General features: G+C 34.2%; 1 protein-coding gene across 1 annotated transcript in view; it reads right to left on the reverse strand.

The window, feature by feature from the left end:
- Positions 1-16,208, reverse strand: part of LOC129960643 (uncharacterized) — a 51,324-nt gene extending 35,116 nt beyond the window's left edge. Inside the window, exon 1 of the mRNA XM_056074191.1 lies at positions 15,989-16,208. Within this exon, the coding sequence (XP_055930166.1) occupies positions 15,989-16,143 (155 nt within the window). The 5' untranslated portion in view covers positions 16,144-16,208. The remainder of the gene's footprint in view (positions 1-15,988) is intronic.
- Positions 16,209-18,529: the final 2,321 nt, after the last annotated feature.

The raw sequence follows: 18,529 nt of genomic DNA on the forward strand, positions 1-18,529 counted from the left end.
CGTCTTTTTGGGAGCACATTTTTCATATACATTTGTTTGATATAACAATTAGGCTTTTATGTAAAGTTGGTACAAGACTGCATATGAGCGCATTATGGGATCCAGATTAAAATTGAGAATTTGTTTTTAAATGTAATATTGGCAGCCAACAATGATCAAGGCAACCTAAATGAAAAATTTATCGTCAATAGTGACCCATGTAATCTGAAAAACGCAAGATTCATCACTGGCAACTGATCAGGTATGAAATTAAAGTACAAAACAAGTCGCAACTGATGCAGTTCAAACGGAAAGTAACATCAATCATCGGTGACTGACATGACGCGTAATGCGTTAAATATATATTCTTTCCGTTTCTTTACAATTGCTCCAATAATTTTGATCTTCAATGTCTGCATAACCCATTATGAATGATTCCGCAACACCGTTTTTCTTCAAAGAATATATTTAACGATTAGAATAATGTTGATAATGCATGCAAGAATCGAAATCCAACAGATTTCCTGTGACGTAATTTTCCAATTTTAAACTCGTAATGATCGATATTTACGTAAACGAAAGAATATTGCTAGATTAACATAAAATGAAACTAATCGTTCAGTAGTTTTTAGTAGCATGAAAATGACAACGTTACTCATTTTACTTCAAGGAAATAAACTAGTCCCCTCTCCACTTTTGCATAATAGACGAATAAGAGAAATGCAAAATTGCAAATATCGCCGTTTGAAAATTCCTTTGATTTTTCCCCTGCAAGACTATCTCAATTTCTTTAACTAAAAATTTCGCAGTTTTTCCTCGGAATTCTGAGGCATCTCATTTGAAGTGCATAACCGATGACGTAATTCATTCTTTTGTCACTTTCCATTCGAAAACTGCGAAGCATTCGTTTCGTCGCTTTCAGTTTCTGCGGTTAAAAAGTTTCCTATTCAGTCGAAATCAAAGATCACTGTTAAAAGCATTTTATTCAAACCGGTTCTTTTCCATTTGGAAAGTAGGTTAAACGCCGAGGTGTAGCAGGTGTTAGCATCGTTGGTGCCTAAAGGCATTCACATACCACAGTGAAAGCGAAGCAGTTCTGCGTTTGCAGTTTGCACTGAAGCAATTTGAAGGATTATACTTCCGATAATTCTTAATCCGAGTTTCCTCTTAATTTTACTTGCTCAAGGATTAGTGTTGAAACATAAGCGTTTAATTTAGAACCACAATATTTGGCTTCCCGAGTTGCGTGACCTTAGTTCTTAACTCGATTTGCGTGAACGTCGGCACAATTCTGTAATCGGCGTCAAATCGATTATCAATGAAAGACAATGTCGCAGTTTCGATAAAGCAAAGATTAACTGTTGAGAAATTTACTCGTAACATTTGTGCCAGATTACCAACAAGATTCGATGAGTTTGTTTCCAAACTTTTAAAGTAAATATTTTTGGTCTAGAATGGAGAATCGCTATTAGATGATAATCCTTAAGGCAATTAAATTTGTTACACTTTTAGAATGGGCCGCGCAAATTGCGAGCGTTCCAAAGCAAGCCTAAAGCTATGTATTCTAATATGCCTTTAGAATCTCTTTCAAGTTGCATTTAAACCGTTTACTTCATTTAACTAGTTAATTGAAAAACATTTATAGTTACTTGAGGCGTAATATTTCTTAACTGTTATTCACCATACAGAGACAGTTTTTCTACCCCATTCGATTCACATCTATTGGTTTATCCATATAACCGCTTTCGAACTGGGAAGTTTTGAAATACTAAAATTTGGATACGATGAAAAGCAATACATCACCAGCACCTCTTCCCCCTTACACGTATATATAAAACACCGCAACAAAGTTTAAATTGTCGCCATTCAAGAATTTACATTAGAAAATTCAATCTGGAAAATACATCATCGGAGTCGAGTTTGAAATTTAGAGCCAGAATTAACTTTGTCCCATGACAACCGATTTTTCTACAAGGTCAATGTAGACCTAACATTTATCGGCCAAACAAACCATTAGCCAATTTTTAAAATCAAACCCGGGAATTAGACTATTAGAGCACGATTATTGCGAAAGGAGGCGATTCTTTCCGAGGACAATTTCAAATCATCTTTGAAACATTACGAAATGAAGTTGTACAGTTTCCTTTTCATCTTCAAACTGAAGGTCAAAAGTTTACTTGTACAAAGATCAAATTAAGAAAATTCGAGATCCGATAGAAACTTAGAATGTAGATTTTAATAAAATACATTCCGAAATAAATGAGCAGACGGACTTGAAAGTAGTAAACAACTCAAATTATATGACCACACTTTTTTTTAACTTAAAGCCTCACATTTCAGAATTCACAATAAGTCAATATAAAATTTTAGAAATTGGCAATAATTTGACATGAATGATCCATGATTAATATAACCAATAGTGTTGCAGATAAATTTCGCATGGAGCTCTAATTAACCCACATTAGAATAAAAATATGCTGAAGAGTTATCCAGACTGGTCTATTTTAATTCAAATTGAATTTATTAAGTTCGACTTTAAAATTTGCCATTTCTAACTTGAATAAATTTTATTTGGCAATACTTGAAAACATTTGCTTGGTTTTATACAAGGCAAGTTTAGTCGATTGTCATTAAAGGAAACTCGTGAAAACTCGAGTTTTATTTCAAATTACTCTTCAATGCTTTTATAGCCTTGAATATAGGATTAAGATTATTCAGCAATAATGAATAGAGAACCGTTTGCCAAAGTGCAAAAAATGCAATTAAATTTTAATATATTGCCAACTTTTTAGAGCCTGAACAATCTGCAAAAGTAAACTTTTACCAAGAGCATTGAATTTTGTTTAGAAAGATATGCGAACAGCTTCTATTCAGTTTCAATGAACCGCAGTAGTTCTGTTCATTATACATGGTAGGAGTAGTGGTAAACCACAGCCAAGACGATCGAAGATGTGAACTAGGAAATTCCAATATAAATTGCGAGTAGTTGTCTGAGGTTAACGGAATTTAAATATTTAGTAGGGTCCACTTTAAATATTCGATACAGACACCACGATTCATACCGGAAACTAGTGAATATGCATTTAAGGATAACGCATTCTGCACGTTAAAACCATTACTTAACGCTAAAGTAGGAAGCCAGTAGAGGAAATCGTTGAAGACAACGCGAGCTCTTTCAGTAAGCGCATGACAGGAAACAATGAAGTTTTAGGTATATATTCATTTTTAGTTTAGGTGAATGGTATGTGCATGTATAAAAGTTCAGTTTAATATGCATTTTAACGAGATTATTGGGAGCTAGACAATTAACAGAATACTAGCAGCGAAATTTATAGATCCGTTGTCTGATATTGAGCCGTCGGTAATGAAAGATACAATGCCTCAGTTAGGAGTTTGGGTCACGTTGTCCCTCAAAGTCAACGCGAAACTAGGTTAAAATCAAGTAAATAGAATTTAAGATAAATGTCTTAAAGTTAAGGAAACTGAAACAGTCTAAATTCGTTATGTTAGAGGGACCTATTCAAACTTTAATCTCTCGTAAGGCTCAAGTATACATTGTCTAAATAATTTAGATTTTGAAGTATCTTTTAATGATTTAAAAAATTACTATTCTAGTTAAATACTCTAATGGTTTCAGGTTTTGCCAATAAAGTTGCCATACCTTGTATTTTAAAAATGTTACGAAACACAAAAGTTTGTTTTGCACACATAAGTCAAATCCCATTATGTGCATATAGCACGATATTACTTTTGATATCATTACATCCGATTAGCCGATTTCACTAGCCGGATCCCAAAGTGTATCTCAAAAAATTTGCAAAGTCTTTCCTCAGTTTGAGTTTCGGGCCTGGGTGTTAGTAAAATTAAATTTTACAGAAGATGAAGTTAGTGACTTAATTGGGTACCGAAGGTCTTACGAGATTAAATCGAATGTTTCTCTTGACCTACCCCTTTTAGAGGCCCTATAATAAATTAACTACGTTATGCGATAGTCTTTACAACAAGATAAAAATAAGAGGTGCTTCGCAGTCTATAAAGGTCCGAAGCAAAGAATATTCGAAGATTTGAAAGTTATTAAAAGCTGGGTAATATCGTTTTTGGAATACCTTACAAAAGGTAAAATATTTATAAGTAAACTGTGTTCGCAGTCCTCAATGTGTACGAAATAAGACTTCTTTGAAGGCGATAAGAAGTTTATTTTAAAGAGGTAAAAATACACAGTTGCAGAAATCGCATTTACTCAGACTGTTACGAAATTCGGCTTAGACGGCCTATAAATTCAAGTTTTATCACAATACATATCAAACGCTTATCTTGCTCATTAAAGATTTATCAAGTTTTAATTAAAAGCAAAAATACTTCAAATGAATCAGCAGAATTGTGTCATTTCGATTCAGCCTAGTATTCCAAGGTCCTTTATTGAAACCTTAAACATTTCTGTAGTCTTGACGCTTTCTGTTCAAGTTCTTAAAACAAATAAGGTACAAAACCCAACATTTCATAACAAGGAACCGTATGTAGCTGCTTCAATGCAATATTTAAATACGAGCTTTAAGCAGTAATAGTTTCAAAATACTATAATCTGAAACTTATACCTTAATTGTCTTGATAAGTGGAACAGCATTCAATACTTGCATTTTCCAGCGAGTGCACAGCGATACAACGGAAAATTAATGTTGAAGAATTAGTCTTGTTTTGAAATTTCAGTTATTTTCAGGACGGACCTCAAATTTTAATTCTGTTCAAATGACGCTTATTCACTGGTCAGATACTCGTAATTTTGGGTCGATTTCTAAATATTGATGCGCGCAAGCAAGAATTTTACTAGAGATCGACTTGACGTGTACCCTTCGTTTCAGTATCCCGAGACGACGGCTTTTCGACGATGCTAGCACATTAAGGGGCGAGATGCGGAAGAATGCGTTTTTCTGGAACTTACTCTGTAAATGTGAACATCTTTCCTCTCTCCCTATTTTGTCGAATTAAACTTATCCTAACGCATGCGCAGAAGGTTTTAGAATCCGTTGGCAAAAAATACACACCTCGTTTGAGTAAAAATTACGAATATCCACTAGAATTAAGTCTAACATCCCAAGACGCCCAATCTTCCGTACCAGAATTGGAGGTTTCATTCAAGCGATTGTAATCTTATTAAAAGATTTATCGAATTTGCTTGAAAGATAGTTTATAGGGAAGTATTAAGTATAGTGTACTAGACGTGTCCGCCATAGAAGTGACAGTGTATGACGTTTGCACATTTAAAAAAGTTAGACATAACTTGTCGTGTTAGATTGTTTTCAGATGAAAGTTTCAACTAGAATGCTCAGACATGATCTTTACTCACTCGAGGTATTCACGAACGCTGCTGCTGAATTTCTCCACAAGCCACTTCAAAATTGGGTCACGTTTCAGTCCAGGGGGTGTACGTTCCATCTATCACGTGTATGGTAAAAGTCATCGTGTTCTTAGCCTTATATGAACTCTACATTTACCCACAAGTTTGCGAGAAGCGTAAATAAAATTATCAGGTCTGGGCCGTATTTTCACGTAAAAGGCAACTATTACATAAAGTTAGACATTAATACTCGCGAGATAAATAATCGATAGTATTGAAATTGCTCGTGCAGAACTAATTTTACATTAAAATCTACTGTTGAATACAAATTTTGCGTTCATTTTTCGATTTCTATGAAATTGTTCAAACTTGACATTTGCAGATGCATCGTTCCCATTCGAGAGCATAAGCATGCATCCGCGTATAGGAGTTGGTACGATCTAAGGTGCCAGCAATAGAAAAATTAATCGTGCTATGTTTTACGGTCACAGTTCAAAACAAATGAAATTTTAAATGGAATCTATTTTCAGACAAATTAGATGAACCAATAGACCATAATGCAGCACGACGAAGAATCCCGAAATCAATTGACGTGTTCCATTCAAAGAATATGCGAATGAGTGAAAAGTTCCGATAGTCAACCGAAATTTGCGTCTCATCCTCGTAACCATACAAGCCAAATGCACAAGATTTGAACTGCACTTAGTCTCGTAGATGAGGTAAAGTGACAGTTCACTTGCAAGGCAAAATCGAGTTTTAACCACGTTTAAATTTGTTTACCTACAAGTTAAAAAGTAGGCTTAGATTGATTGCGGTTATACAATTTTCGACTGAAATAAGCCGATTTATTTTAAGAAAATTTCATTAAACTATTTGAATCCCTACTTTATATAGCCAACATGTGCACAAGTTTTTCTAGTTGATTATACCGGAATTTGCCTGCTGCCATAGTACAAAGCAGTAACGGCTCTTAATGCAAGGATATTCCGATTGGGGAAACTCCATTCGCATTCATAACTTTCAAAACATAGCCATCGACAGGACAAAAAGTTTTATTTTGTTCGTTCATTTGACACTATTTTTGTTCCAAGTTTAAAATTATAAAGGCTTTACTCTGAATACTCGTTACTATTTAAACTGAAAGTTAATCAGATTTAATCTTAATTCCAGTATATTAAAACTAGCCGATATCTGGTCATCTCTAAATACGCATATTATCAAGATATTCAAAAACGCATTTCGAAGTTCGCCAATAAGCAAAAATTCTAAAAGATTCAAAAGCATCAATGGCATTTAGATTTCGATGAAATAGAGCTTGACCTTACCCACAGGTTATGGAAAACGAGCCGATTATAAATCCATTTGGTTAATTTTTTTCTACGTATTAAGGTTATCAGTTGTATACAAATCTAATTACTTCACAAGACTAATTTTTCCCACATATATGAAATTTTAGACGTTGGTTCGTAAAATGCAAAACTTTCAAGTTCTACTGTTTAAACCGCTGATTTTATGCAGAACAGCTAAAATACAGGAAGTGTGCTCCGGGAAATTAAAGCAATGCAAATCATTGGTAATTTAACAAAGCCTCGGTTATCCAAGCGTAATTTTAATCTATTTCTTAAGATATCTAGAAGAGGAAACACGACCCAGTCATTCGAAAAATTGTTAAATTCATTTAAATCGTCCACCATTAGTGTTGGAAAAACTTTGCTAATAATGATCCCTTTTCTAACAACCCAATTGTTTTAAGAACATCACAAAAATTCGTGTAAGATTTTCTACCGACAATTACTATCAAGAGTAATTTTCATCTACAAAGTGAATGTATATCGATAACACCTATTACAATAACTACCGAAAATTCAGTAAACCGAATTTAGGTTATTTTAATAGGGGCCTCGATTTTGTCTAGATTGCTAGAACGACACTCGTCAAAATTAGTGTAGCGCTAGAGGAATAATCCGACGCTATAGATTAAATCACACCAGGCTCGGTTACACAGCTCTAGTTTCATTCAACTATAAACCTGGACCCTCGCATCCCTAAGCCACTGCTTTCATATACCTTACCGACGGGATCGAAAACTGAAAACACTTATCGAACTGTGCGTTTCCCACTTCAGAGATAAAACTAAAATTTCCTACTCAAGCATATCGCATGCTTTTCCTTTCAACACTTTAACAAATGAATTTTTCATGCAATTCGCACTGAACAAATTACGTGTTCACGATAATTTCTGCATGACTGCACAGACCGTTTCTTTAAACAATTGATTTTATGAAATACTTGAAAATAGCTTTCAAATGCGATAGGAATTCAAATTAGGCAAAATGGAAAGGTTCGAATACAAGCAAGAAATTCCGTTAGAAGATTATACAAATGTTGTCGATTCGATACATTTAGGCGACAAAAGATAAACAGACAATTTCTATTCATGCTGTTATTATGAATTCATTTCTCCATTCCATCATTCAAAAGTGTTAAATTATCTCGATGAAACCAAATTCATTATCGACACTATTCTAATCATTGTTTACACTCTCCGATTAGCATGTCGGAAAATTCCTCAGTTTCGTTTGTGTATTGTATACTATCTGGAAGATTTGACAGGATCTTTGAAAAATTCGTGAATAAAACATCAGTTCAAGATGCAAGAACAATCGAAGTCATTTTAATCTCGGGGCTAACAGAGGCGAGTTACGAGAAAAACAAAAGATACATATAGGAAAGGATGGAATCTCAAGTTTGAAGCGGAGACTGCTATTTGTTGAAAGGAAAGACGTCCTTGGGTGAATGCTTTCAAGGTTGTTCTAAATATTATTGGCACGTATAGTGTTTGGACAGTTCCAGCGACAATTCGAGGAAATAGCTATCGGATCGTGTTGCTCAAGCTACGAGCCAAGATTTATAGAAGGTTGAATGATCTCGCTTGCGTGAAACAGGTTCGGATTTTCACAACTTTCTTCATCCTCGAACTCGAAAACAATTCTAGGTGGTTCGAAAAATATTTGTTCACGACTTAGTGCTATCGAATACTATGGTTTAGAATTAATGGATAACTAGTTTTAAACCGTTTTAAGTGAATACAAGCCCACGAAAGTTTGTGATCAGTTTGTTTAAAACTACATTTGTGGTCTGCGATATTTTCCAAAAAATCTGGAATAATTATGAGCATGATCGTCAAAGATAGAACTTGGCTCTTCGCTAATTTTGATGTTTCACTCTTGAATGGAATAACTCGACATCTGGAAAGTTCCGTAAAAAAGTTGCTTTCAACACAGTCCCGAGTAAGCAAATTTCAAAGTCGCTCTTAACCATAAATTCTTCATTCATATTGTCCGAATCGGAATGACATTTTAAGGTGTTCGTACACACTAGATTTCTTAATTTTAACTTTAAAACTCCAGTTTCAGCAGTAGGTCATTAATATGTTTAAACTCATTTCAGTGAGAAAAACTATTACACTAATTAATATTTCATGAGCCAATTAGCATATTTTTGAAACGTGATCCATTAAATTTTGATATGTACAGACACGCAATTCTAGTTGGAAATTATGCCCAATATTAGTCTTTATGTTGTCTGTCTCAAGTTTTTATAACTTATCAATTTCCTCGATGAATACAAAAAGCGACATTTTCTGTAATTTTAATATTTAAATAGCTATTAAAAATTTCTATAAATGTATTTTGAACGAACGAATTTCGATATTTTGAACGATTGCCGAAGTTTCAAGTGTACGTCCACCTTAAGAGCATATCTTCCGATACTCCAGCAGCGATACTTTGACAGTCAGAATAGACAAGAAGTTTTCCCTCTACTAAAAGCTTCACATGGGCCGTTAGAAAATTACGATAATGATCAATGTAGTCCTTCGAAGCGAAAAAGATAATCGGGACTTGCATTATACCATTTAATGAACTGGTAATATCGTTTACCTACAAGTCGTATAATACATAGTATAATTCATTGTATGCTTGGTTATCAGAAGACGTTCCTGACAATGTATAGCAAGACTGCAAATGACGTCTCCGGTCAGTAACATTAATCCTTTGTCCTCGAAAGGCGACTCGAGCTCGAAAGGTGCAGAAATTCGACGACCGGCGATAGCTACTATTTTTTAAAATATACATTTGAAATATCGCTAGAGGTTTAAAGGTTAATGAAGTGTGAATATACAAGTTTCATACGCTAAATTGTGTATTTAATCATTTTAAGTTAGAGGTAAATTCACTAAAAGGGCTACAAAACATCCAATTACTGGTTCGTCCTAGCGAAAACAGCCTCGAGGTCAAAAGGTTATTAATTTATCGAAATTTACTGCTCAGAAAGTCTCAGTGATCTAGTGGAACATGCAAATTTAATATTTATGCCACTGTAGAATGCGATTAATTTTGGGAGGATCTCGATTTAGAACCGTCATCGTATGAAATATTACACCCGAACCAGCAACCTTCCCTTAAAATTTCTGCGCTACATCAGCGAAAGGATATTTAGCTTCGATGGATTTAACACTCAAATTTTAGTACATAGCGATGCTCTGAACTCGCCGGCAGCGAGATTTGCTAGGCCACCAAGGATCTTTTACACATGCAAAAGATTAAAGTTTAGTATTCGAAAATTCATAGCCATCTTGTTCTTTATCCCTTTAACAACGATAATTAATGACGAGCTTATGTAAAACTTCAGTTTGAAATGTTTATGCAATTCGGAATAGTAACTTTGGTTTCAATAATAAATAGTGGCCGAGTACGTTCGATTTAGAAGAGTGAAGCCGGATGCCTTACTTGTAGTTTACCGACACTAGGTGCTCTTGAGAATAGAGTTCACATTATCAAGATTTCATAACCCTTGATTTATCTTTCAGTTAAAAGTCCGTTGATGATGCCTTAGTTGGCACCTCTTCTCCAAACTGCCACGCCCCAAATAAAAAGTTTGGTTTATGATGTTGCATTTGTCGTTCAAGTGCGTCTTGGGCATTTTAGTAGAATCGGCTTTCGCGGCCGGAAGGTTAATAGGCAACTTGCCATTAGACCACGGCGACTCGTGCCATTTAAAATCAAGACTGCTGCTCTTGATCAAAATCGTGTTCAGGACTGCATGATCAGCTTAAAATGGCAAAGCAAAACTCAAGATCCGATTTAATTCCAATTCAAATTGAAAGCCGTCCGATGCATTTTCAAGATAACCGAGTATTTAATAAATTAGATATTAAGATTGTAGTTTAAACTAATTTAAACCCAATTCACTGTATAATTGTAAGTGGAACAATGCAGCTTAAATGTAAATTTCGCAAGAAATTTGGATTATCCGCTAATAATCTTCCGTTTTAATTAAACTCCAAATGCAGATGCCAGGCTAAGGAAAACAAGCAGGAAACACTACAGGAAATTTCGACTTTGCGAGTGAAAATTCACTTCTAATCTTTTCACTATCAATTAATCTAGTTTCTAAAAACCCACGACTCGCGTAAATATTCATAGGAAATGCTAGAGTAAAGCATACACAAAATTTGTTTGGAAAATTAAATAGAATTTTATAGTAAGCAAAGCAAGAAACAATTCAAGAACATACACATTGTAGTTTGAGAATAAAATACATTTTCTACCCTCGCCCCCTAGGCTGGTTGCTGCATCTTAAATCCGTCATTCACCATCGCTACTCTTTTGAACCACATTGTATTATGGCATGTGGTAACAAAACGAGTTCGATTCCGATTACTTCCCTGAAATTATTTCTTTCGCACTTCCTACCTCTCCCCCGAGAAGATTAGCGATTTTAAAAATCGCTATTCAGATGCGATGTTTGCAAATAAGTTCGATTACTTTTCAAACAAAGTGAACCGATAGTACATGTTACAGAAAGATGCGATATAAAAATCTAATCGTAAAAAATAACACTAAACTGCGAAAAAACGGGATGCAATAGAAAATGGACCGATTGCCAATCCTTAAAAATTTCGGGATAAGCAGCTGGAGGGTTAGAATTAGAGCAAAGATTTAAGGGATACAAAGAGAAATTCGCATTTGTAATTAATTGTGAAATTAACGATATTAAAATTAAAGAATCGTAATTTAGGATCGATTTGGGCCACGGAACCGATTGTTCAAGAGAATTGCAAAACCTTATCAAGTTAACATAAGGTATTGTCACATTCCTTATTTTCGCCACATTAATCTTGCACCAACAATTAACCGATTTTTATTCCATGTGTATGTTGTTGAAATTTCACCAACTAAATACGAATTTCTTAAAGATGGTATGAAAGAGACCGTGAGGCAATTGTATTAAAACTGGTATTAATATTTCCATCAGTTCGCAAGGATTTTTTTTATATACAAGAATTGAACTAGTCCCGTCAATAAAGCTTAAAATTTCTACCGACTGAAACGAGTTAATGCGGCAAATTTGCGAACCAAGTTTAATTACTTGGTTTACTAAACAAGTATCGTCAATCAGGATGTAAATAAGACGGAGAATGAATTTTGCTACGCAGGTATAGGCGTTCCGTCGGCAAATCAAGGTACAGAAATACGTTTATTAGTCGATTCGAAGACCTTGACTTACTTTCGACTGTACCTTTCTTTCCTTTCAGTTTGAAGTCATCGATATATTTCTTTGTGCGTGGTTGTAGAAAGGGCCATTAAACTCTCGGGAATCGAGACACCAGATTATACTACCGGTACGATTTAAAATTTAATTCAAACTCAACGGATTAATGTTTAATTCGTATCTATTAGTATTCTTCGTTTTAACAGAAGAATTAAGACTTTTCAAATTGCATCGGATTCCTTGGTCTGTTTATAGTTAAGGATGTTGCTGAATATTTAAAAAATTGATTCAAGGAAGAGATTCTGGCAGCGAAAGATCCAAGCAAGCCTGCGCGAGTTGTGTTCGATCTAATACGGGGATTCAAGCCGGGAAGGACTTAACTAGACGCGACTATATCAGGTCTGGCTAAGGAAAACCAAGTTCTACAAAAAGACAAGCTAACGAGCAAGTTGCACTTCCCCATGTGTTTTACTTCGGAATATAAACTATAGCTGTAACCTCATTTCATATTACTCTTCAGGTAGAAAGCTTCGATTCAATTCGGGTTCCAACGGATACAAGCATTTCTAATCTCGACAAGAAGAAACTTGCTAGTCTGCCGAGTTCAAAAGTCGAAAATGTTTAATGGTAAATTCTAAAGGATGAAAATATGAAACTTCTATCAACAGCATGATCGTGTAACGATTAGAACAGTGATCAACCATTTCTCCATTAATTCATTTACCGACTAATTAGAAAACCGATAGTTAAACCATTTCAACGTTCCGTTTTGAACCAACACAGGAGTTTAAAAGTGCCCTCTAGTTTTGAACTGTAGTCAAATAGCGAGGACTACACCGGAGCTATTACCCTCTAAACTTTAGCACCAGACCAACGGAAAGACGTTTGGCTTCTGTGAATTCAGCACCAGACCCGATGGCATCCGGTTCGAACAGGGATCCTTTGGCCCCAAATCTAGCCTCTAGTCACAGACTATCTGGTTTCGACATTTTAGATGAAAACGTAAAAAGTTGACATGATGTACGATACAAAAACCGAATTTATGGCCCAACATCCTGCCTTGAAGATATTTAAGAAATTGGTCATTTAAAAAATAATTTGTACTGCCCACTTTCATTTAAAACCGGCAACTTATAGTTTGGAAATTCTTTGGAATGCAAAAATAAAACATTTACCTTCGAAAAGGTGTTAACTTTCAACAATAAGATCCAAGCTATTTCCAAATAATCATAACTAAGTGAGCGACCATGAGATTTTATCTGCAAGATGTTACTGAAGTGAAGTTTGAATATTTTTGTTTCTGCTTTATTTACAAGAAATTCACGACATTTGGTTTACTTAAGGGAAACTAAAGTTGTACGAGTGCCAACCATCAGCAGTTGGAAGCAATTATTGATCTTTCATCCAAATACTAAGCGGTGATCTACATTAATCGGATTTTTAGAATTTAACATTGATTTTTTTCTACTTTCTTTAGTCTATTTAAACAGATACACCAAGATTATAAAATTGTTTTATATTTATACTTGTCGAGTGCGAATGAAGATTCTTTTTCAACCCTGGTTGCAGAGAAACTATGTTTAACTAAGGATTAAAATTTAATTACAAGATTAACAAAACCACGGTATGCAATTTTATTTCAAGTCCAGAGTTAAACACGACTCAATTTGCTTGTGAAACACATGCAAGTTTTGTTGTGCTGCCATCTACCGTTTGAATTTTACAGCTCAAGTCGTTTGCCCAAGATGAAATGAAAATCATTAAGATTTAATTCACCTTTCGAATACAAGTAAAATTCGAAATTTACTTGAATTCCGATATAAATTGGTTTAAATAAAATTCAAGAAATGAGACGTTTCGATTTTATTTAGTGTTGAATCGACCATCTTTTCGATACTAGGATTTTGAGACCGCTTGTGCACATCATTTTCTTGATTAGAAACTATTTTTCTGGGTTCAGTGGATAAGATGTTTAGGGCGAGCGATGCTTGTTACAATAGCTTTAATTATTACTTACATCTCTTCATTGTAGTCTAAAGTTTTACACCCATAGCCACTAACTTAAAATTAAGTCCTCACCTAAAGATTTTATGAAAAAAGACGGCAAAACGATCTATTCAGGGTTCCAATTAAGCTCTGTAAGAGCCTTTGAGTACTTCAATTTCCGGCGTCTTTTCCCTTCAAAACAAGACAATTCCTCTACAAGCCGTTTTTAAATAACAGATAAAGATAAATTGACGGTTCCATTCAAGGTAGTTACTTTCGGTATTCAAGGGGTAAAAAGTTTAAAAAACATACAGTAAATAATGCTTTATAGGAAACTTTAAATACTATACAAAAATAACCTAATATTTGGAAATTAAACGATATTCGATTTTAATTGCTCAAGTACATGGCCCTTTTAAATCGCATGGAAACACTTACGTTTCCATAGAACCTCTATAAAAATTCAGCCCGTGTTGCGTAAAATTTGGGAAGCCTATATTTAATTTTACTATCTGATAATCCAAGCCTGGATGCATTAATATGCAATCAGTATTTGAATAAAGGTTGCAAAAATTCAAATTAAATTCTCGTTCACTTTTTCGGTTCAGACCATTTTGTGCATTGTAACAGTTGACACTGGAGTTCTTTCCTTATTCGACAGATGGCACCACGTAACATATATTGGTCAAGATTCCAGCTTTTGCTCTACTTGAGCATTTAGCACCGCAATGTCACTAAGAAACGGGTGCAATTAATAGATCGACTTCATATCGATTTAAAAAGACATTAGTTGCCCCTTTTCGAAAGTTAAGGAGCAGAGTAGCATGTCAGAAAAGGGTGAAGTTGTCATGCTAGGATGTTAATTTGAATAATAAGATTTACTTCGAGGACAGTATTCAAGTTACATAAAATCAGTATAGTAAATGTCCACTAATATTGATTCATTTAGATTTTTACAAATCTAGTTTGCTCCAATTTTACTTTAAGGACGATGATGAGCACACCGACAAATGACGAAACAGCTTAAAAGTTACATTATGAAAATTATTTAATCTGAAGATGACTAATTTCTACTATTTTAAGAGCTGAATACTAAAATATCGAAATGTCAGTTGAAAGATCAACTCAAAATCGATTCATCACGTCTAGAGAGATGCAAGAAATTGCTCCACAAGTTCCATAGACTTCAATATATTACATACGCGACTCAAAGCAAGGATTGGGTTTTTAAGTAATGCATAATCATGCACATAAAACCAATTTTCCGAGTTCAGAGAACATTGATGGAACGCATGCTTCAGCCTATTTTTTTGATAAAGTATTTCTCCCAATACCTTGCTTAGACGATTTAAAAACAAGCATTTTTGATATAGCAATGGATTAAAGTATGTTAGGATTGTTTCAGAAGTACATGCATTCCACCTTTACAGACGTCTCAGCGATTTCAAGATGATTAATAGATCCTTCCACGGTATAGCGAAAATATCGCTAAATACTTCAAAGGAGCCCAGAAGGAAATCAAAATTTGCTTATGCCCGTACAGGTTCTGCTTTCAAGGAGAGTTTCATTCAAATATAGATCTCCGGTAATTCATTTTTGCCCATACTACAAGAATAAAGCTTCTATTCTCCCATTCTAATTCTTTAATAAAGCTAAGGCTCTTTAAAGGAAGGATAAATAACAATGAAATTTGTTAAGAATATTTTTTGTTTAGAAATGCGGTCAACTCACCGAAGGTCGAAAATTGCGATTCAGCATATTAATTCGATGTCAAAATAATTCGGTGCTTAATTAAAGTCTTCTACTCAAGCTGCCTCATGATTGAAGTTTCACATATACCCCTTAAGTCATTACTATTCGAGATGCGGCAAGAGAAAAACTTGCACTTGCAGGCAAACATTTCGTTAAGATGTTTTCTTCAAAGACACTTTACAGCTCCAACGCAATTATTTGTACGAGACGGAGTTATTTAATGAGAGACAAAAGCATCGATGTTCTTTTACAAGCTTACTACCAACAAGATTTGTAAAGTTGCTCAAAAGTCTAAATTAAATTAACTAGATATTGATTGATTTAGTTAAAGATATCTCGCTATGCATTTGATCGTTTGTAATAAAGAAGGTAAATACTTACTGCCAAACAGCAGCATCTGCCAATACACCACCATAAAAATAATCCTCCGAATTAGAAGCATCATGCCTTATGAATTTTTGCGGGGGAAGGGCTTGATAAATACAGCTCACCCTTCTTCTAAGAACCATTTTGTTGTTCTGATTAAAATACTTCATCGCACAAGTGCAACCGTTTTACAGCAACAAAAGAACTAAAATCTATCTCTACGGTAGAGAACTCGTCTAGTAAATTGTGACGGTGGAACACTGTCTTATATACTAATTTTATGCTGTACCTTCCAATGATATGTAAATTAGTCATCTGTAGCGCCATCTGTATGTCTTTATTCATATTCAGAGGGATAAATGCTTCTACGATGTCTAACGGGTAAAAACATTATCAGATTTATTCTTAGACTGAATTACTAAGAGAATTTGAAGTTTTTGTAAAACACAATCACAGTTTTTTTTAAATTTATGAAGGAAAGATTAGTTGCCTTATATTGTCCTGGAGCATTTCGTCAGAGCAGGAACATATTTTCTTTACATTCACACTAGAGCTACATACTTGATCAGTAATGATGATTTAATACTAATTTCAAATGAAAGATTCATCTTCCAGATGCAATGAAATATCCACTCCAACCTAAGATTTGTTGGTAAGTAAATAGGTTATGTGATATATGCTATCAGTTGGTGGATTCTCTAACTAACTTGTCTTTCTGCTGGCTGAAATGGTGCGCCAGTCTTAAAAGATGCCATTTCTCCATACCATTTGATTGGAATGTTTTTAGAATCTCCCTTGGTTCAAAGAAGTATTGTAATATGAGGTAAGAAATTTGATTCAATAAGAGATAAAAATTTCAAAAGAAAACTGAATGTCTGAAAAAATGAAAAGTAAAAACGAAGAATGTCTGAAGCTTTTTTTCTGCATTTGTTTTAAAATGAAATGTACCCAATAAATATTTCCTAGTCAAAAATAATTATAAATGTTTTAACTAGAACTTATGATCTAATCTTGGAATGGTGCTTCAGAAAGTTTCTTTGTCCTTTGCACCCCGATGTCTCGTCTAAGACACCATCCAAGACGTTGGTCTGGTTGATTTCGGCGGTTTATTTATTTTTTTTTAAATTTCTATTTTCAAAAATACTTACAGAGGAGTAAGAAGTTGTAACTTAAAACAATGACATATTTTTATCTTTCATAACAATAAACAAGTTCTTCGATTAGGTTAATAATTATGCATCGAATTACTTTTCGGAACTCAAATGGTTAAAGACATGATGTTATCTTCCGTAAAGCGAAAAATTAATAAGTTCAATGAATATAAAGAGTGGCTGATTGTTCGTGCGACTACAAAAGTTTTTTTATATCTATATGAAGCAAAATTTCATTTTTAGATTTGATTCCAGTATTTGGATTGCAACATCCTGTCCTTTTTCTGTAACATATATTTCGTGGTGTTGCTCAGATGTGGTGTCAAGAGAAAATAATTGCGAAATTTTTATTTACACAGGTTTTGAATCCATGCACATATATGGGAAAAGAACCGACGGCAAAATATTTTTTTATATCAACTGCATTTTATTATGCTGGTAGTTCCTATGCTTTGGAATGGAAGGGCTGTATGTTCGAAATCTTATGAAACCGAAGATCCTTTTGTATTTTCGATTGGTGGGCGTTAAATCCATCGGCGACAAATGTCTCGATTTTACTGAAGATTAACTTGTATGTGGAATTCACACAATAAATTAATCCATCGAGAAGAAATGCACTGATTCGTTTATACGTATGATTGGTGCACGCAAAACTCATTGGAATCAAATGTCCAGATTCTACCATCGATTCACTTGTATGCAGAATTTGTACTTATTAAAAGCATCGAGGTCAAATGTCCTATTTTATCGACCCACTTGTATATGGGATTGATACACGATAAATTCATCGGATAAAGCGTTCCCTAATATAGTGTGGAAGTTTGAAAAAAAAACATGAGGAATCATATGTCATCCTTGCCAGTTGACCACAGCTTAAAATTAACGAGAATCATTTGAAATAGCTGCATGGTAACTTCGGAATAGAACACTGATCTAAATATTCAGCTAATGTGCGTTTATAGAGCATTAAAAATCTATGGGCAACTTTCTCTTCATGTTTGAAAAGTGATTGCTCATATGGAAATAAGCAGTGGATTGTTATAACTGAATTTTGCATTGATGGAACTTCTAATAAGATATTTTTAAACATAAATAAATGAACCGTTTGTTAGATAACCTTTCAGGTATGATTCCTCGGAGTTTTTTTAGGTAATTAATTTCTTACTTTTACACTTGCATGCATAACACTTTTACATTCTTTAGCATCATATGCTTAAACAATTTTCTAAGATGCCAAAATAAATTCGGCGCATTAATAGTAATTTAAAAGAATGTAATTATTGAAAAAGAATTCTTGCTTACATATGATTTCCTGTGTTCTTTTCTTTATAAATTTTGATTTATCGTTTTGGAATGGTATATTTTAATGGCATTTCTTAAATTTAATCATGCCAAAGGAACGACA

This window comes from Argiope bruennichi, chromosome X2 (assembly GCF_947563725.1).
Source record: "Argiope bruennichi chromosome X2, qqArgBrue1.1, whole genome shotgun sequence".
NCBI lineage: Eukaryota > Metazoa > Arthropoda > Arachnida > Araneae > Araneidae > Argiope > Argiope bruennichi.